This window comes from Hemicordylus capensis, chromosome 2 (assembly GCF_027244095.1).
Source record: "Hemicordylus capensis ecotype Gifberg chromosome 2, rHemCap1.1.pri, whole genome shotgun sequence".
Taxonomy (NCBI): domain Eukaryota; kingdom Metazoa; phylum Chordata; class Lepidosauria; order Squamata; family Cordylidae; genus Hemicordylus; species Hemicordylus capensis.
Window position 1 is genome coordinate 273,893 of NC_069658.1, and position 20,441 is coordinate 294,333.

Below are 20,441 nucleotides of genomic sequence, written 5' to 3' on the forward strand. Positions count from 1 at the left end.
TTGCCCAGGTGCCCAGAGCCTGGGTGGGGCCCCGAAGGACAGACCTCTCCTCCTCCTCCTCCTCCATCCCACCAGCTGAAGGGCTGCCAAGGGTGAGGGGGCTGCAGGGGGAGAGGGGGCAAAGCCTCTCCCCCAGGGGACCCGCCCCTTCCTCAGCCCCATTGCGAGAGGGAGCCCCCCTTGTTCTGCCAGAGACACACAGACGTTGCAGGGAAACCAGTTTATTGGAGCCAAGCCTGTTCCAGGAAGGCCGGGTGCTGAGCCCTCCCTGCCTGCCTGGGGTTCCCTGACGAGAGTTTGCACAGGCAGCGGCTTAATCGTGTATCAAAATTACAAAAGGTGAGAAGCCACAGCGAGCGAGCGAGTGAGCGGGGGGGGGGGGGAGCCTGCTTCCAGGTGAGGCTGGCGGTGGCAGGAGCAGGAGCAGGCACCCAGGCAGGGCGGTTCTGGGCCCGGTGCAGGAAGGCACTTGGGAATAATAAGAAGGAGCAGCAGCAGCAGCAGCAGGGGTGGGGTGGGGGGGGAGGAGACCCGCAGGAAGGAGGGGATCTCCCCCCAGGACCTGTGGAGGAGGACTGCCCCCCCCAGTCCGGAGTGGGGGTGCTCAGCCCCGCTCCATTAAGGCACGAGAGACCTGAGAGGAAGGACCCCCCCCCGCCCACTCACTGCCAAAAGCAGCCACTTTCCTCGGGGGGGGGGGCACCGACCCCTCCAGAGCCCCCTCGGAGCAGAACAGGCTGTAGGGCTAAGGCACAAGGAAGTTTCCTGACAGGAAGGGGAAGGGGGGGCTTTTGCCCCAGGCCCAGCTGCGCCCCCTCCCCAGAAAGGCCACCCAGAGCGTGGAGTGGGGGCTGCAGGAGCTCCCCCCCCGTGCAGTGAGCAGGAGTTGCTGATGCAGCAGCAGCAGGCGGTGGCGGGCAGGCCTCTGCAGACGGGAGGAGGCCTGGCCTGTCCGTGCTCGGGAAGGGCGGGCCTTAAATAAGGAAGCGGGTGGCGGCGGCGGCGGCAGCGGCAGCCGGGCCGGTGGCTCAGTTCTGCCCTTCGTCCCGCAACTCCGAGGGCAGGAACTTGTACTGCTGCTGCCGGATCATGGCCAGCTTCTTGCGCGCCTCCTCCAGCTCCCGCTCTTTGCGCAGCATCTCTTCCTGGGCGGCAATGATCTGGGGGAAGAAGCGGGGCAGTCAGAGAGACGGGGCGGGATGGGCCAGCGCCCTCCCTCTGCTGCCGGCGTGAGGAGCCGGAGCGCTCACGCCTGCAAGCGGCACTGCCCTGACCCGGCCGGCCGGCCAGCCGCCTCACCTGGGCAATCCCGCCAACCATCTTCTCCTTCACGACCACCGTCTCGTTCTCGTGGTCTTGGAAGGCGGCTGCTTTCTGGGCGGCCTTCACGAGATTGTCCGATGCCCTCTTGACAGCGTTGCCAGCAGCCTGCAGCAGCAGGAGGAGGAGGGAGAGCATGTGCCCACTGGAACGGGCAGGGCGGCCAGCGGCTGAACAGGCAGGCGGGAGCGCCAGGGCATGGCTGGCCTCAGGAGCCCTTCCCAGAGGTGGGCAGAGAGGGAGCTGGGCCTCCCCAAGGCACCAGCCACACAGGAGGGGACAGGTGGCAGAGGACCGCCCCAGGGCAGGGTCTGGAGCCCCAGGCCTCGGGCAAGCCGGGGCAGCTGCCTGCTTCTGCAACGGACGGGGCCCCTGGCGGCTGATTCGGGGCCCAGGCCACAGCTGCCCAATCCGGCGGGGCCCCTTTGTCATGCCGGACCGTGCTGGAGCCTGGGCGGCACCACCTCCCGGTGGCAGCAGCAGCCACAGAGGACCCTGTGCCAGGCGGAAGCCGCTTCCCCCTCCCGACCGGGCCCTGTGGGCATCAGAGGGGCACCGTGCAAGGGCTGACAGGGGGGTTGTGGCAGGCGGAGCAGTGCTCGTGGAGGCAGCCAGCATTCTGTACTGGGGTGCGTGTGTGGGAGGGGGAGACGCCCCTCCACGTCTGGAAAGCTCATGGGCAGGATCTGGGCTCAGGCGCCCCCGGCAAGGCAAGGGGGCAAGGCAGGGGGGCCAGGGGCCACCGCTCACTCACCTGCAAGCGCTTCATGGCCTCGGAGTCCTGGTCAGCCTTGACCTTGCAGGCCACCAGCAGCTGTGCCGTGGAGGCCGCCACCTGCTTGGCTGAGGAGATGAGCTTCTCCTCGCTGGCGTGGCCCTGGACGGCCGCGTTGGCTGCTTCGCACAGGTTGTTGGTAGCCGCTGCGACCATCCGGGCCTGGGGTGGCAAAGAGGATGAAGGCAGGGAAGGCTCAGCCCCAGCCCCGGACACAGCCGGCCGGCAGGAGGGCCCAGCGGAGCCTTGCCCCGGGGCCCGAGTGAGCGCCAGCCCTCTCCCCTGGCTGGCCGCCGGCCCTTGCGGCAAGGGCTGCCCCTGCCACGTCTCAAGGGGCCACAGCAACCGGGCCTCCCCGGGGCGCTCAGAGCTGGGCCAGGACCGTGGCTCCCCGGCCGAGAACCGCCACTCCCACAAGGCGCCTCTCTGCTCCGTTAGCAAAGCCCTCCCATACTCACGGCAGAAATGAGGCCTTGGGACCACTGCCCGTCGTCCAGGGCGTTGGCTGGGATGGCCCCCACCTGGCCAAAGGAGAGAGGAGGAGGAGGAGGAGGAGGAGGGGTGAGGCCTGGGCCCGGGGAGGCCCGAGGGGCTGCCCCCACCGGCCCGGCCCAGGCCTCACCTTCCCCTGGGCCACCAGCTCTCTCTGGGCTGCAGAGGCTGCCTTCACCAGGGCACTGGTCGCTGCCGCGATGGACTTGGCGGCCTCCAGGATCTGCTCCTCGAAGTTGAGGCTCTCGTCAGCTTGCTGGAAGGAAGGCGGGCAGAGATCACCACCTCGCCAGGGAAGGGCACCGCCCTCCGCCTGGGTCTCCCCCCCCGCCTTGTCCCGGGCACTGTGGGGGGGCCTCTGAGCCGCGGCCCCCCCCCACTCCCCTTCTCCAGAACGGCTCCAGCAGAGTCATGGCTGACGCCCGGCGTGGGAGGCCTTGGCCGGCTTGCTTAGTTGCCGGGGGGGGGGTCGGGGGGGTCCGAATGGCCGTCCTTCTGGACCGCCATCTCCCAAGTGGGCCTTGGAGGCTTCTCCAGACCATTTTGTAGCCCCCAGCCCAGAAGGGCTTGCTCCAAGCCCAGCCACAGGAAGCCATGGATGGACACAGACGTCACACCCAGTTATTCCGTCTGGCAGGGCCAAACGGGCACCAGTCAACGAAACACAGTTTATTCCATCCAGCCACCATCCGGACCCCAATCCTGCAAGGGGTTAGTCCAGCTGGATGGTCACAATCCTGACCTCATGTGGGGTCCAAACCTGCAGTCTTGGCTTAGGCTTGGTGGGCTGGCCTCCTCCCACCCACGCAGGGCTTTTGCCCAGAGGAGCTGGGCAACACAGGCCGGGCCTCTTGCTGGCCCTGGCCCCCAACCCTGGGGCCGTCCCTCCACTCTCGGCCGGGCCTAAGTGGCGCTCAGAGGATGCCTCTCCCTTCCTGGCCAACATGGAGGCTTGGCGCATGGAGACCAACACCCTCCCCCAAACCTCCGTTTTAACGACCTCCACGGCAGGTGGCAGAGAGAGCTTCTGGCAGGCTGGCAGCCAGGTGTGTGTGTGGGGGGGGGGAAGGGGTGCCCTGCCCCTTCCTTGGTGTGCAGGAGGCATCCCGGCAGAGGCAAAGGTGGCAGGTGGCATCACCCACGCACCAGACCTGCGAGCCGGGGGGGGGGGAGGGGGGTGCGTTTCCCTGGGGAACCGGCGGCAGAAGAAGAGCAGCAGCAGCAGAGCCCCCAGCAAGCGCCTGATGCCCAAGAAGCCCTGGAGAGGAGAAGGGAGAAACGGCGCCAGCAACACCACGCCAGCCCCCCCCCCCGGAGTCTCCGGGTCCGGTGCTCCTGCCCCAGGCTGGGAGAGGGCTGGCGCCTCCCCGCGAGAGGCTTCTGCCAGCACGCAACGCCTCCCCGAGGGGCCCAGGGCGAGCAGCAGCTGCTCCAGCTCCAGGATGTCCCGAGGCCGGCAGGAGGGGCTGGGCCTGGGGGGGAAACGGGGGCAAAGGGGCCTGGCCTCTCCCTGCAGGTGCCCCCGCCCTGCTGAGACACCAGGAAGTCCTGAAAGCAGATGCAGATACAGCTGTCCAATGGGGGGGGGAGAGACAGAGAGGGCGGGAGTCCTGGCCCCCTCCTGCCTCCCCCCGCCCCCCCCCCCGCGCCATCCCAATGAGCAAGCAGGGAGGACAGTCAGTCCGGCAGCCACTGGGCAGCCCTGGGACTCATGCACTTCCAGCGGGGAGGAAGCAGGACAGAGCCGAGGAGGGCGGGTGGGCGGGCAGGCAGGCAGGCAGGCAGGCGGGCAGGGCCCCCAGGGCCGTCTGGGGAGGAGAGCCCACCTTGGGCTTGGCCCGCGGCTTCAGCTGCTCCAGCTTCTTGGCCGCAGCCTCAATGGCAGCAGCTGCCCCCAGAAGCTCGTTCTCTGCGATGACGGTGGGGTCCTCGGGGTCCACCCATTCGGTTCCTGGGGGGGGGGGAGAGACGTGAGGAGGGGGGAGGCAGAGCCCTCCTCTGATAGGAAGCTGCCCTAGACTGAGTCCGACCCCATTGGTCCCTCTGGCTCAGGATGGTCTACCCAGGCGGGCAGCAGAGGCTTCTCCCAGGTGGCAGGCAGGAATGTCTCTCCTCTCCGCCCCGTCTGGGAGATGCTGCCGCCAGGGAGGGAACCGGGAACCTCCTTCTGCTCTTCCCAGAGTGGCGGCCCCATCCATCCCCTGAGGGGGGGAATCTCTTGCAGGGCTGCTCACACTTCTACTCTCCCCTTCAGATGCCACCAGGGTGGGCCCTGCTTAGCTCAGGGGACGGGCCCTGCTGGCTGCCACCAGACCAGCTCTCCTCCCCGACTTCCCCCCTGCCTAGGGATGTGCCCAGTGGGCAAGCAAGGCCGCCACAGATGCTGCTGCCAGCCCCCTGCCCCTACCCTGCGTGGGCACCCCCCCCCCGCTACCTTTCATGGCCTCAGCAGCCTGGATGAGTTCCGTCACCGAGCCGGCCACGCGCTTGGAGAACCCGGCCAGCTGCTGCTTCAGCTCATGGCTTGGCTTCTGCAGGATCTGGAGCAGGAGCAGGAGAAAGGGGCAAGGGCCCAGCCTGAGCACGCCAGCCGCAAGCCGGGTGCCCGGCCAAGGTGCCCCTCAGAGGCTCCCCAGGGAATCAGAGAAGAGGGCGCAGGAGGGAGGGAGGGAGGGAGCAGGAGAGGCAGCCAGCAGAGGGCCGGGGAGTGGGGGCGCTGGGGAGGGGCCCGGAGGCCCTTCACGGGGGGGGGGAGGCCCCTGAGCTCCAGCAGCTGCCCAGCATGGGGAGCTTGGCAAACCGCCTCCCTGGCAGCTGCTCCAGATGCCGCTGGAAGCCCACAGGCAGGAGTTGAAAGGGACATGTCCGCTCCCCTGCAACTGGGACTCAGAGGCATCCTGCCTTGGAGGCTGGAGGTGGCCTGTAGCCCTCTGACTAGTAGCCGTTGATAGACCTCTCCTCCGTGAAGTCATCCAAACCCCTCTTAAAGCCATCCAGGTTGTTGGCTGCCACCACATCTTGTGGCAGAGAATTCCACAAGCCGATTATGTGTTGTGTGAAAAAGTACTTCTGTTTATTGGTCCTAGATTTCCTGGCAATCAATTTCATGGAGTGACCCCTGGTTCTAGTGTTGTGTGAGAGGGAAAAGAATCTCTCTCTCTCCACTTTCTCCACACCATGCATGATTTTATAGACCTCTATCATCATGTCTCCCCGCAGTTGTCTTTTTTCTAAAGTAAAGAGCCCCAGGTGTTGTAGCCTGGCCTCATAAGGAAGGTGCTCCAGGCCCCTGATCATCTTGGTTGCCCTCTTCGGCACCTTCTCCAGTTCTACAATATTCTTTTCTAGATGTGGTGGTGACCAGAATTGTACGCAGTACTCCAGGTGTGGCCACACCATCGTTTTGTATAAGGGCCTACGAGGCTGGAGGTGGCCTCTAGCCCTCCGACTAGTAGCCGTCAAAGGCTCTTGGCCTTCTCTAGCCGAGGGCTCTGCATGCTCTGCTCTCACTGCGAATGGGGAGCCTGCATGTGTGTGCATAACCGGGGAGCTTCTCTGGGCCAAGTTCTCAGCCACCTCCCTAACCCTGCAGCCCTGCTTCTTCAGCCCAACTCCTCCCTCCTAGGCGGGGAGGCCACGGCCAGGCAAAGGCGCCCCCCCATCGGGTGAAAGGTTAGCCACTCTGCAGCCGGACCAGGCCTCCAGCTGCTCTAGCCCCCACCCCACCCCCAAGGCACAGCACTGCACACCTGCACAGGCAAACGCGCACCTCCATGCAGGTGAGTCTGCTGCCCGGGCCTGGCACTCCCCGAGGCCTCCTTTCCCCTCCGTGTCCAGGCCCCCCCCCCTGTGCACACACACAGCACCTGGCACACACTCCCATGCAGGACACGCCATACTCACCGGCTGCCCAGGGGAGAGAAGGAGAGAGAGAGAGAGAGAGGTGAGGAGGGGGAGGGGGGCTGCTTGGGGGCACGAGGAGGCAGGCCGGCCAGGCCCCAAGGCTCAGGCCACGGGGCGGGGGGGGGGGGGACGGGCACTCACCACCAGCACCTGCTCCAAGAGCTCCAAGTAGCCATCGGCGCACTCCCTGCCGAAGTGCAGGGCCCGGTGCCGGACCTCGGCGCTCACCTCCGGGTGGTAGGCAGCCTCCTGGAGACCCCCAAGGGGCGAGAGCGGGGGGGGGCTCAGCAGCAGCAGGGCCAGGGGCAGCCCTCCTAGCCCCACCTCTGGGGCTGACAGAGGCCCCCGGGCTGGCTGGAGCCAGGGAGAGCCACCAGGGCCCGGCTCGGAAGGAGGCCGCTTCCTCCGCCCCCAGGAGGTTCCCAAGCCCAGGCCAGGTCCGGACAGGCACAGCCTGGCCCCCCAACCCAGCCCCACTTGGAAGGCTCCTGCACGGCAGGGCCCGCCCTGAACACAGGAGACACACCCACGGCTGAGCTCTGTGGGGCCCAAGTTCCGCTGCTCCCCAGGGCAGCCCACGGACGTGCCCCAAAGGGCTGAGTTGGGCCTGACTGCCCCTTTGCCCGCCCCTCAAGCCCCCCGGGCGCTGCAGGTGGGCTCCTCTGCGCCCCTCCCCGGCCCCACACCTTGCAAGAGCGCAGCATGTCTGCAATGGCCCGGCGGCTCAGGTTGGCCGTGGCAATCACGTCCTCCTGCCGACAGGAGTTGCCGGCGGCCACGGCCTTGGCTGTTGCCATGGTGATGCCTTTCGTCATGCGGATAAAGTCCTCCGGCGTCGAGGTCTTGGCTGGGGGCACCTGGGAGCTGAACACCTGCAGGAGACCGCGGGGGGGGGGGGCGGGGGAGTCAGGCCAGCGGGCCGGGGGAGCCGGCCGGCAACTTCCAGTCCCCCTCACACTCACCGCAAGCTCCTGGCGGATGTGCTCGATGGTGGCCTCCAGGGCCCGGGTCCCCTTGGTGGCCTCGTCCTCCACGGCCTTCACCGTCTTCAGTAGCGACGTGACGTTGGTGACCATCACCTGCCAAGCAACCAGCCCAAGAGCAGCTCAGCCTCGCGGGTAGGGCGGGGGCCGGGTCACTGCCCGCCGGAGGGGCAGCTGTTCCTTCCGGCCCGGGCGCAGTGGGCTCCCCGGGGCCCTCGGTCTGGCTTCCCCCCACCCAGCCCGATGCCCGCACCTTGGCCGAATTCTTCAGCTGGTAGACAGCAGGGTCATCCCCCGACTTGCCGGCCGCCGCCTTGGTAGCACCGATCAGGTCACCGAGCGCTTTGGCCACGTCCTTCACGGCATTGATCAGAACCACCTGGGGGCAAAGCAGAGGAGAGGCGAGGAGAGGCGAGGCTGGGTGGCGAGGCCAGGAGGGAGCCCGGCGGGGGGACAAGCGCAGAGCCGCGGCGGTCCTGACCTGAGTCTCGGGGTCCTCGGAGCCCAAACTAGCAGCTCCCAGTTTCACCACCTCAGCCAGGCGGGTGATGGTGGTGACGGAGGACTGGGCGGCTTGCGCCAGCTTCTCCTGGCTGGCGGTGGCATTCTGCACCAGCACCTTCGTATCCTCCACCAGTGCCTTGGCCGTCTTCAGGATGCCCTCTCTGCCAAGGAAGGGAGACGCACAGGTGGGCACAGGAGGCAGCCGGGCGCTGCCAGCCTGCCCCCCCTGGCCCCTCAGGACTGCTGGGGCCGGTACCTGTGGTCAGCAAAGGTCTCTGCATTTTCACGGTTGAGGGTCCCAGCTGTGGCAAACATGATGGTGGTGTCCAAGTCCGCAATGATGCCAGAGACGGCACTGGCTGCTGTGATGCAGGCCTGGGTGCCCCGGTTGCCAGCCTGGAGGGCTGCCAGCACATGAGAGACCTGGGAGTGGGGGGTGGAGAGAGAGAGAGAGAGAGAGAGAGAGAGAGAGAGAGAGAGCCCCCCCCCCACACACTTGGCTTCCAGTCTCCCAGGCCTGTCCTTTGGGCAGGCAACTGGGAGGGGGAGACCAAGCTTTTGAGGTCTCTTCAAGTCAATTCTAGGCCCCCCTCCAAGTGCACACAGGGCACACTTCTAGCCCGTCTTCCGTAGTGAAACGTTAAGGAGGCCCCCGCACACGCGGACCCGCCCACAGCCCCACAGCCCCCTTGAGCCGGGCTCCGGCCCCGGCAGGTACCTTCTCGGAGACTCTGCGGGCGCACTCGATCAGCTCCTTCTTGGTGTAGGCATCGCTGGGGCTGCACTGCAGCGCTCCGGCCTTGGTGACCAAGGCGGCACAGCCGTGGCCCAGTTCCTGCACCCGGTTCTTGATGTGGGAGCCAATCTGGGGGCAAAGGCTGGCTTGGGACCGGAGTGGGGGGAGCCACCCCAGCCCTCCCCACAAGGCCCGCAGCGCCCCCCCAGAGCGCCCCCTCCTGCGCCCGCCCCAGCTTGCTCACCTCCTCGTTCTCGGCAGTGATGGCGGCTGGCTTGGCCTCTTGGGCCAACTGGCCGTACTCACTGGTGAGCTGGCTGGCCAGAGAGCCCAGCTCGTCCGGATTGGTGGTAGACTTGGTGACCTGCAAAGCGGGGAGGGGAGGGACGGGGCAGTGAGCAGGGGCGAGGCGGGCCCCAAGGCCTCCCTCCTAGCCCTGCTCCCAGCCCCACAGCCCCCCTCCCCACTCACCATCTCCTGGACCGTCACAGCGATGGCCTTGGCAGTCTTCACCATGGTGGTCTGGTAATCCACAAAGGTGCCCTCCGGCTCTCCCACTGGGCCCTCATCCAGCTGCACGGAGAGAAGATTGCTCCCATGGGCGCCCACTTCCCTCCCCAGCAACCCACCAGAAGAGGGGAGGGGCCGCAAGGCACAGCCTCCCCCCCCCTCCGCCCCCCAGCCCCACTGCTGGCCCTAGGAGCAGCAGGGGCCTCTGCTCCCCCCGCTCTGCTCGGCTGCACCTGCACCAGCCACCAGCCACCCCCTGACTCGTCTGCCCAGCTCCTGGACGTTGCTGGGGTCACCCCTGTGAACGGAGCCAAGAGGCACCTGTTTCAATTCTCTTTGTTGAGTGGGGGAGAGCAATTGGCCCTCTCCGTCCCCAGGACAGCACCACCCCTCCAGTGGCTGTTGCCTGTCATGTGTTTCTTTTTAAGACTTTGAGCCCTACTCTGGGGCCAGGGAGCCAATCTTATTGACTCATTTATGAGTATCCATGTAAGCTGCTTTGGTTGAAAAGCAGCATATAAATATCTGTGGCCTTCGTATCCGTGTGGCCTGTGTAGGACCGCCCAGGCATGAAGCACCCGACACCCACGGGTGTCACCGCAAGGGAGAGGAGCACCCGCCATGCCCACAGAGCCCCCTTGGGAGCCCCTGGCTGCACCCCCGCCCCCCTCCCTTGGGAGGCCGGCCTTGCCCGCGCTGGCTGCCCACTCACCTGGCTGATGGCTTGCGTGATGGAGTCCACCATGCCCCCCACGACCCCTGCAGCGCTGGCGGCCTCGTTCAGCGTGGCGCTGAGGTCCTCCACAGCCTCCCGCATCATCTGTGCGGCCTCCTCCAGAGCCTCCTGGGTGTGAGCCGCTTGCTGTGGAGAGAGGCAGGCGTCGCGTCCTGGCAGGAGGCCGCCCAGCACCCCAGCAAGCCTCCCCCCCAGCGCTGAGGGGCAGCACACGTGCTCCTTGCGGCTCCACGCCCCCCCCCCGAGACACAGGTGCCCCTCCTTCCTCCCCCGGCCGGCACCTTGGGGTTGCCCCCGGCCTCCTTGGCCGTGTAGAGCATCTGCAAGGCAGACTCCGCCAGGGTCTTGGTCTGGTCCAGGAGGTTCATCTGCTGCTGGTGGTTGAGCATCTTGGAGGCGGTGCCCACGGCTGCCAGCACCAGGGGCTCAAAGTACTGCGCCAGCTGCGAGACCTGCCAGGCGAGAAGGAGGGCTGAGCTCCCCAGAGCGGCTCTCTGCAGGAGGCTGGAGCTGCTGGCAGCCCTTGGCCGAGGGGCCCCAGGAGACGCTGCGGCCAGCCGGGCCCTGCTCACCACGCCCCTTGGGAAGCCAGCGCTCTGGGGCGACTAGACCAAGCACAGGCCGCCCACCGTGTCTTGTGCCAGCTGAGCGACAGGCAGACACCCAGAGGGTGGAGCTCCCCCCAGCACTCGGGGACTGGAACTCGTGCAGCTGAAGGTGCAGGCGGAAGAGCAGCAGGTGCCGCGTCCATCCGTAGATGCTAGCTCAAGTGGCCCCTACTGAACGTCTGCCTGGCGCACACAACTCCTCCCTCACAGGAGTGCAACGCTGGCGGGTGGGAAAAGCCAGGCAGGAGCCCTGAGGCCGAGCACTTGTGAGGTAAAATGAAATAAAATTAGAATATGCACAACACAACAGTACTGGAGTTATTTGTACGAATGCTGCCACGGTTAGGGACAGAGACAGGTTTCTCGTCTCACAGCACCCCGCACACCCGCTTTCCGTCGCTTCTTTCCCTCAGGGGGGCACACAGATACTCTTCCCTGCGCACTTTCGGGTTGTGTGCTCTAAACCACGGCCGGAAAGGTCATTCTTTGAGCTCACCGGCCAGGCCTCGAAGGGAGACCGGCACTCGTGAGGGGTGGGGTGTGTGGGGGGTGGGGGGGAGAAGAACCGACAACTCTCGGGTGGGAGCTGAATCGCTTCGTCTGGTGAGGAGTCCATGAGGACTCGAATGTACGTTAAGCTCTATTTAGAGCTGCTCGTGGTTGATGGCGTTTGTACTGCGGCCGGTCTCTGGCCATCGTGACCTCAGGGAGGCCTCCCTTCGGAGTCCAGGGCCGTGGGGAGGCCACCGGCACGGCCAGCCACAGAACTCCCCTCTGCTCAGAGCGGAAGGCCGGGGCCAGAGCCCAAGGCGGCCCTGAGGCCTGCGAGGTGGACGGGAGGCCGAGGGGGAGGCAGGGGGCGGGCTGCTGCCCACCGGGCTCGCTCTCGGGGTCCGAGCCAGGGGCCACCCCACTCGCCTCCTTCCCCAGAGGTGGCTGCGGCTTCTCCTTGCTGCCGTGCCACGGGCAGAGCAGGCCTGGGGCCCACACGCTCCTCTGAGACAGCAGGCCCAGCCAGGGCCGTCCTCTGGCAGACCTCCCCCCCCCCACCCGGGGATGGCGCCTGCCTCCCAGCCTCAGTCAAGCCCCTCGCAAGGGAGCCACAGGCCTCCTCTGGGGCCACCCCCAGCACTTGGGCTCCTCTCCCTCCTCCCCTGCCCCACACCGCCCTGTCACCTTGTGCCCAAGCTGGGAGGCCTCGGCTCGAGCGGCACCGGCCACCGGCTCAATGAGGTTGCTGATCTCCTGTACAGCCATGATCATCTGGTTGTGCAAGGCCTGGAGAGGGAGGGAGGGAGGGAGGGAGGGAGGGAGGGGGAGGTGGTCTCTTGGTCTGTGGGGAGCCACCTGCCAGCCCACCCGGCAGCACCCAGCAGCTCCGAGCCCGGGAGGACCCCCCTCTGTACAGGGGCACGGAGGGGGAGGGGGTGCCCCACACGAGAGCCCTCCCGCCTCGACGGAGCTGCTTTCAAGCGGAAGCCGGCGGGCTGCACAGGAGGGCCGCGACCCATCCATCCTGCAGGCGCTGGGCCCTGCTTCGGCGCCCAGGAGGCTCCCTTGGTCAGCCCCAGGCTGCCTGCCTGGCACACACTCACCTCCTGAGAGATGCCCTCGCGGGGGGCCAGCTGCTGGCTGATGGCTGCCAGGGAGGCCTGGTCCACGTCCCGGATGCATTTGGCCAGCACGTCAATGGCCTCGTCGCACTCCTGCTGGCCAGGCGCCTTGTCCCTGAGGAAGAAGCCCCCGCTGTGAGCTGGCTGCGCTCCCCCCCCTGCCCCCCAGCAGCCTCTCCTCCTCCTCCTCCTCCCACCCTCCTTGCAGCCTGCTCAGCCCCTCCGCCAAGAGGGAGGCACATCAGACGCCGCATCTGCCCAGCGGCCACATTCCAGCCGCCAAGCCCCAGCCCAGGCGGGACCCAGAGGCCGCTCCTGCGTCCCGGCAACCCAAGCCAGCAGTTTGGACTCTCTGGGCGCCCGCTGGGCCTCGCTTATTCCACACTCTCTGCTGTGAAGCACAAGTCACTCGGGCTTCGCGGTCCTGCGGAGGGGCCAGGAGCAGGGCGGCCGTAGGGCAGAGGCCGAGCCCCCTGCCCCCCTTTCCCGGGGAGTCCCAGGCAAGAGGGGAGGGCGTGGGGCCCCCTCTCCTCCGGCGGCTGCTGCGGCTCCCTCCCTTCGCTGCCTCGGGGCCTGGGGGTGGCCCATCGCCGGCCTCCCTGGGAACTTGCCCCTCTGGGGGATCCCGACAGCCCACCCTGTGCCCAGCTCCGCCGGGGGGGGGGGGACGACCACGCAGAGGACTGAGTGCCCAGCTCAGCTGTGGCCAAGGTGGCGCTGGAGGGAATCCTGCCGGGGGGGGGGGGCGGCGGCGGCTGGGGGCAGCCCTCCCAGGCTACCGAGCCTGTTCTCCCCCCCAGAGCCTCCTCCTCCGCCTCCTCCTCCTCCCCCCCTTCTGGGCTGGGTCCCAGCAGCACTCCCCGCCCCGCCCCGCCCCGCCCTGCCCCTTGCGCACACAGCTGCCTCCTCTCCAGGCAGCCCAGTCCCAGCCGCCACGGACCGGCCACAGGATCCGCCCCTCGGCCCCAGCAGCCGGGAGCGAGCGGACAGCCCTCCGAGGCACCGCTGCGGGAGGAGACGCGGGCTCCGTCCCCACGGCCCCCGCTCACCTCATGTTGGTGATGAGCTTCTTGATGGAGTCCGAGACGGTGCGGGAGTGCCCGGCCAGCACCGACCACTTGGGCGGGTCCTTGGGGTTGACGGCCAGGGAGCGAGCAGTCTGGATGAGGCCCGAAGAGCTCTCCAGCATGGTCTTGGCCGAGGAGAGAATGGGCTCCATGGCCCTGCGCCCCTGCAAAGGCAACGGCCGGTCCTGGTGAGCCCGGAGGGGCAGCCCCCCGCGCGAGCAGAAATCCCACCTTCTGCAGGCCCCCCGCTCACCTCGGGGCTTATCTGGGCAGGAACGGTGGCAAATTCAGGGTTGGCGGCAAAGGCAGTCAGGTTGTCCACGGCCTCAATGAGGGGGGCTGTGGCTTCCCGGCAGCGCTCACGGTTGTCTGGGGTGAAGGCCCCATCCAGAGCCTGCAGGGAGGGAGAGAGACACGCCGCCTGCCTTGAGCTCCCTCCACCCCACCGACGGACCCCGCAGGCCAAGGCCCCTAAGCAGGGCAGAGCCCGAGAGGCGGCACCCAGAGGAGGGACGGCCACCTCCCGAGGTAGCCCATTCAGCCCAGCTGCTGCGGTGCAAAACCAAGCGGCCGTCGCAAGAACTCAGCGCCCTCCTCCTACCGCCAGCCATCTCTTGCTCTTGGCAAGAAGCTTTCCCACTTGAACGTGGTGCTCATTGGGCAAGGTGTGGGGAGAGCGTGGGGGCAGCCCTGGATGGATCTGGATCCGGGACGGAAGCTGCCTCGGTTGCCCTGGTGGATGACCCACGCCGGGAGACGGACAGGGGGAGAGCAGCTCTGTTGATTCTTCTCCTGGACCTCTCAGCAGCTTTCGATACCATGGGCCACAGTATCCATCTGGGGTGTCTCTCCGGGTTGGGACTCGGGGGCACAGTCAGACGGTGGCTCCACTCCCACCTGGAGGGTGGTACTCAGAAGGTGGTGCTGGGCTGCGGTGCCACCCATATGCTGATGATATCCAGCTCTACCTAACTTTTAAGTCAGCAGCCAACAGGGAGGCAGTGGATGCTCTGAACCATGGTTTGGAGGCTGTTTTGGACTGGATGGGGGCACACAAGCTGAAACTTAATCCAGAGAAAACCGAAGTGCTCTGGGTCGGTAAAACTGATCATCTGAGTAAGGAGGTAAATCTGGTCTTAGATGGGGTCACACTCCCCCTGAAAGACAATGTCCGCAGCTTTGGGGTATTTCTGGACCCGACGCTGTCCTTGGAGGCGGTGTGCAGAGGTGCTTTTTACCAGCTACGGCCCAACTTGGAGAAGTCGGACCTGACCTCAGTCACTCATGCTTTGACAATGTCTAGATTGGACTACTGCAATGCACTCGACATGGTGCTGCACTTGAAGACAAGAAGCTGGTTTTGACCTTTAAAGCTCTTAATGGTTTAGGCCCTGGATATCTGATGGACCGCCTGCTCCCAAAGGTTTCTGCCCACTTGACAAGATCATCAGAGGGGGCTCTGCTTCATGTGCAGACAGTGAGAGCGGCTTGGCTGTCGTGCACACAGGACGGGGCCTTCTCAGTCATTGCCCCCAGCCTTTGGAATGCTCTCCCAGCTGGCATCCGCTCCTCAGCCACCATCACAGCTTTTAGAAAACAGGTAAAGACGTGGCTCTTCACCTAGGCTTTTAAATCAGAGTATAGTAGTTGCTGCTGCTGTTTTGTGTTTTATGTATAACTAATTTTATATAGGTTTTTATACTTTTAAATATGGCCGACCAGCTCCAGGCAGTCTTGGAGGAAACTGATTATCTAGACGCATTTCAAACTGGCTTTAGAGCTGGCTATGGGGTTGAGACAGCCTGAGTCGGCCTGATGGATGACCTTTACCGGGGGAATCGACAGAGGGAGTGTGACTCTGCTGGTTCTTCTGGATCTCTCGGCAGCGTTCGATACCATTGACCATGGTATCCTTCTGGATCGCCTGGGGGATTTGAGGATAGGTTGCACTGCCTTGCAGTGGTTCCGTTCCTATCTCTCGGGTAGATTCCAGATGGTGGAGCTTGGTGACAGTTGCTCCTCAAAACAGGAGCTGTTATATGGAGTCCCTCAGGGCTCCATTCTGTCACCAGTGCTTTTTAACATCTACATGAAACCGCTGGGTGAGGTCATCAGGAGGTTTGGTGCTGGGTGTTATCAGTATGCTGATGACACCCAAATCTACTTCTCCTTTTCATCTTCAGGAAATGGCACTCATTCTCTAAATGCCTGCCTACAGGCAGTAATGGGCTGGATGAGGGAGAACAAATTGAAGCTGAATCCAAGCAAGACGGAGGTGCTCATTGTGGGGGCTCAGAATCTGAGGGGTGAGTTAGATCTTCCTGTGCTGGATGGGGTTACACTCCCCCAGAAGGAGCAAGTGCGCAGCTTGGGAGTACTCCTGGACCCAGGTCTCACCCTGGTATCTCATGTGGAGGCCATGGCCAGGAGTGCTTTCTATCAGCTTCGGCTGATTCAACAGCTGCACCCATTCCTTGAAGAGGATGACCTCAAAACAGTGGTGCATCAGCTGGTAACCTCAAGGCTTGAATACTGCAATGCGCTCTACGTGGGGCTGCCTTTGTACATAGTTCAGAAACATCAGTTAGTTCAAAATGTGGCAGCAAGATTGATCTCTGGGGCAACCCGGAGAGACCATATTATGCCTGTTTTGAAACAGTTACACTGGCTGCCGATATGTTTCCGGGCAAAATACAAAGTGCTGGTTATTACCTTTAAAGCCCTGAACGGCTTAGGTCCGAGTTATCTAAGAGAGCGCTTTCTTTTACATGATCTCCACCGCACGTTAAGATCATCTGAGGAGGTCCGTCTCCACTTGCCACCGGTTTGTTTGGTGGCGACTCAGAGGTGGGCCTTCTCTGTAGCTGCTCCCAGGCTGTGGAATGCACTCCCAGCAGAAATTTGTGATCTTAATTCCTTACTGAACTTCAAGAGAGCCCTTAAAACCCATCTGTTTGGCCTGGCCTTTCAGGGTTTTTAATTAGTTTTAATTGTTTTAATGTTAACCTGGTTTACAGGGTTTTAATTGTTCTGATAGTTTAATTATTTTTTAAGATGTTTTTAAATTGGTGTTCATATTTATATTTGTTTTAATTGTTATTGGTTTTAATGGTTTTTTTAAAATTGTAAACCACCCTGAGCCATTTTGGAAGGACGGTATAAAAATTGAATAAATAAATAAATAAATAAATAAAATAGATTTTTTTTATTTTTAAAAGCTGTACTTTATCTTTTAATTGTGCATTGTTTTCATTATATTATAAACCACTTTGAGATTATTTTAATGAAAAGTGGTATAGAGATTGAAGAACAAAAGTCTGGTTGACAAATAATAATTCTTTGTTGTTTTCAAATAATTATATTAAAATATGGAATACAGTAAAAATTGACTTGCAAAGATGTTCTAGAATGAACTTATCTTTAATGGGAAGAATTTCAGTTGTGAAAATGAATGTTTTACCTAAAATGCTGTTTCTTTTTCAGACTATTCCTATAATTAATACTTTAACTTGTTTTAAGCAATGGCAAAAGGACATAACTAAATTTGTTTGGCAGGGTAAAAGACCAAGAATTAACTTTAAAAATTTAACAGATGCTAAAGAAAGAGGTGGTCTTACCCTGCCAGACTTAAGGTTGTATTTTGATGCTGTCTGTTTGACGTGGTTAAAAGAATGGATAACATTAAGAAATCCTAGAATACTTGAGCTGGAAGGATTTGATAGAAGGTTCGGATGGCATTCATATTTGTGGTATGACAAAAGTAAAATACATAAAGATTTTCTGAATCACTATGTAAGAAGGAGTTTAATGAGAGTGTGGGTAAAATATAAAAAATGGCCGGAACCTAAAACTCCGTTATGGTTATCCCCGATTGAAGCTTTAGTGCATAAAGAGATAAATATGCAATCGCAATGGGGTACTTGTAGGGATTTGTTGTGTTTTCAAGAAAAGGGCTGTAAGTTAAAAAATCTAATTGAAGTACAAAATCTGGTTGGTAATTGGTTTCAGTACCATCAGTTAAATGAAGTTTTTAAGAAGGATTTCAAACTTGGATTTGAGGATCAAATGTCGAGATTTGAGAAGGAGTTATGTGAAAACGATGAAAAACTAGTGCCTAAGATGTATAGGCTGTTGCTTTTGGAAGAGACAAGAGATGAAGTGGTCAAAACGACTATGATAAAATGGGCTCAAGATGTGGGTCATAATATAGATATGGCAGCTTGGGAAAAATTATGGAAAACTGATTTAAAGTTCACTGCATGTTACACTTTAAAAGAAAATTATTATAAGATCATGTACAGGTGGTATTTGACGCCTAAAATTTTTTCGATAATGTATAAAAATGTTTCAAACAAATGTTGGAAATGTGGACATTGTGAAGGAACTTTTTTTCATATGTGGTTGTCTTGTAGGAAGGTAAAGGCCTTTTGGGACATGATACATAATGAGTTAAAAAAAATTTTTTTAAATGACATTTCCTAAGAGCCCAGAATCCTTCCTGTTGGGAATAACGCAAGGAGAGTTTTCCACAAGCAATTTAACATTCTTCATGTATGCAACTACGGCGGCCAGAATAGTATATGCACAGAAATGGAAGGACAATGAACTGCCCACAAAAGAAGATTGGCTGATAAAAATTTTGGAATATGCGGAGATAGCAAAACTTACAGTACTGATAAGAGATCAAAATTTGGAAGCTTTTAAAGAAGATTGGAAACCATTCTTACTGTACCTAAAGAACTATTTTCCTAATATTGATTTTTCAACAGGGTTTGAAATTTAGTAATATTAGCAGGTTGAGTAGACTAAAATCGAGTTTGGTAAGATATAGGTTGTATGTTTTGAATTATTATAGCAAGGGTTAATTGTATAGTTAGTGATTCACGCGGATTGGTGAGCTGGAAGTCAATTTTTGTTTAATTGAATGTAATGAGATGTTCAAGATATTGTTAAAATCAATAAAAAAAATTTAAAAATGTAATTTTAAGTGTGGTTTCAGCTTGGTCTTAACTTGTTTAACTTCATTAGTCTTATTTTACACAGTATCTGTTCTAATAATGTTGTGAGCCACCCCCAAGCAGTAATGTCCTGGAGGATGGGGTAGAACTATTCTAAGTAAATAGATGGCTAAATATTGCTTCTGGCAAAGGGAAAAGAAAACCCAGCTGGACATCTATCACAGCGGAGGTCTTTGCTCCTGGCTGGAAGAAGCCACTGGCCTCATTAATTACTCACCTATTAAGCCTCCTCTGATGCCTGGGGTACTAACCGGTGAGTTTGCTCTCTCGCCAGCAGAGGGAGCTCTGGGCCGCCTCTTCTACTTCCAGCTGTGCGCCTGGAGGGCCTTAAGCACAGGATTGCAAGGGAGACCGGCTGGGACTCCAGAATCACCGCACCCAAATTGTGGCCTTTGATAAAAGGCCCAAGATCGGCACTTGGTCTATAGAAGGGCACAAGACGGAACAGGCTCCTTGTTTTAAAGACCGGGAGGCGGTCCGGCATTCCACTGGCACTAGGAAGACCCCTGGGGACTGAGTGGCACTATCCTGAAGTTTCTCTGGACAAGAGGTGGCCGTTATAGACCCACAGTGCTTAAATGGCAGCCCAGCTAGGCCCCTTTCCCAATCTTGCCCCACTGGAGCGTGTGCAATCAAAGTTCCTAAGAGCATCCTTCAAGTTCCAAGATGCGTCTCGAAGGCCACCTTGCCACTGGAGACAGGCTGGATGAAAGTGGAGGCCAGGGTCTGGATTAGGGGTGTGCACGGAACCGCCACACTGCGGTCCGGCACTGGGGTGGGGGGTAGCTTTAAGAGCGGCGGGAGGGTTTACTTACCGCCGCTTTCCTGCTCTGGTGCCGTAAAGTTATGAGTAATTGGGACGGCAGGATACCTCCCTACCGCCCCTTCCCCAATGTTGCTATAAAAAAAAAAATCCAAGTAGTCCTCTGAGTCTCTGACATGCGCCCGCGCAAAGGACTCCTGGGAGGTTTTTTTAGAGCAACGTCGGGGAAGGGGCGGCAGGGAGGTATCCTGCCGCCCCAATTACTCGTAACTTTATGGCGCCAGAGCAGGAAAGCGGTGGGAGGGGTAAGTAAACTCTTAAAGCTACCCCCCCACCCCCGAACCAAACCACCCAGGTCCGGACCGGTCCGGGCCCATCCCTAGTCTGGATGACCACACTTAACTCTTGGCTTAGATGACCTCTCTGTCCCTTAGGCCTTGCCGCCCCTCTAGCCCTGAGTGATGACTTCCAATCCAGCTGGAAACAGTCAATGAGGACTAAAATATTGTCCCTGGGCCTATCCCCCCCCCCTTAGTTAACATGGGCTACAATTCGACCAAGGCTCTTATCAAGCAGCGTATTACAGACACAGAACGCCAGTCTGATATAGGCAAGGCCCCAGATTTCCTCATCAGTGAAGGACTCGGGGATACGGCCTCTCCGGTGGCAACTGGAAGCCCCGAAACACAGGCGGGCCTTTGCGCTGGCGCGTTGCCATGTTCTTCCCCCAGCCGTGCTTGAGGGATGATATAGGGAGATCCCACTCTCGGAACGTCAAGGCCCCTGCGACTCAGGGCAAGCTGAAACCACCGGGCACGTCCTCCTCCAGGGTTGGTACTACAGGGACATCTGTGCCACCCTCATTCTACTGTCGTTATTTAATTAATTTATTTAAGAAATGAATGTAATGTAATTTATTTATTTCTGTATGTAAACAGCTTTGGGAACTTTGGCTGAAAAGCCGTATACAGATATTTGTCATGTTGTACTGTATTATATGTATCCTGATCATACGGACCAATTTCACACCTCTTGACTGCTTTCTGATCGCAACGCCGCCGCCACTTAGCAGCGTTGTCAGGTTCTGCACGGCAGCAATTAAAATCCAGCGGATGATGACTTCTTGCTCGTGCCAGAACCTAAGGGGTATACTCGTGGGTCAAATGGGCCGTAACCCAAAGTTTGGCTTTAAAAAAGCCAAACCTGCCAACCTTGGCGCCGCCGCCCAACTTTAGGGTCTACCTCAAGCACACCTTCGCCTGCTGCCTCCGAGTGCTTCATGGCAGCCCGGAGCTCCTGCAGATCTCCTGGCCCTACGGGGCTTTTTATCTTGCCCTAAATTGATAAAACTCTTACTATGCCTATAGTTGCCCTTGTATGATTTTATATGTCCTTTTATGCCTCCACATTTTT

The 20,441-nt window shown here is 60.2% G+C and overlaps 1 protein-coding gene across 2 annotated transcripts in view; it reads right to left on the bottom strand.

The window, feature by feature from the left end:
• Positions 1-205: 205 nt before the first annotated feature.
• TLN1 (talin 1) overlaps positions 206-20,441 on the bottom strand; it is a 78,572-nt gene continuing 58,336 nt past the window's right edge. For both annotated transcript variants that reach the window (XM_053289778.1, XM_053289779.1), the window contains 22 exons: positions 13,501-13,641; positions 13,230-13,411; positions 12,163-12,295; positions 11,744-11,845; positions 10,241-10,411; positions 9,936-10,085; positions 9,185-9,286; positions 8,958-9,077; positions 8,696-8,842; positions 8,234-8,400; positions 7,955-8,138; positions 7,727-7,852; positions 7,453-7,569; positions 7,177-7,362; positions 6,632-6,739; positions 5,022-5,127; positions 4,414-4,538; positions 2,718-2,843; positions 2,554-2,616; positions 2,075-2,257; positions 1,300-1,428; positions 206-1,160 (listed from right to left, as the gene is read on the bottom strand). In XM_053289778.1, the coding sequence (XP_053145753.1) occupies positions 1,029-1,160; positions 1,300-1,428; positions 2,075-2,257; positions 2,554-2,616; positions 2,718-2,843; positions 4,414-4,538; positions 5,022-5,127; positions 6,632-6,739; positions 7,177-7,362; positions 7,453-7,569; positions 7,727-7,852; positions 7,955-8,138; positions 8,234-8,400; positions 8,696-8,842; positions 8,958-9,077; positions 9,185-9,286; positions 9,936-10,085; positions 10,241-10,411; positions 11,744-11,845; positions 12,163-12,295; positions 13,230-13,411; positions 13,501-13,641 (3,000 nt within the window). In that variant the 3' untranslated portion in view covers positions 206-1,028. The remainder of the gene's footprint in view (positions 1,161-1,299; positions 1,429-2,074; positions 2,258-2,553; positions 2,617-2,717; positions 2,844-4,413; positions 4,539-5,021; positions 5,128-6,631; positions 6,740-7,176; positions 7,363-7,452; positions 7,570-7,726; positions 7,853-7,954; positions 8,139-8,233; positions 8,401-8,695; positions 8,843-8,957; positions 9,078-9,184; positions 9,287-9,935; positions 10,086-10,240; positions 10,412-11,743; positions 11,846-12,162; positions 12,296-13,229; positions 13,412-13,500; positions 13,642-20,441) is intronic.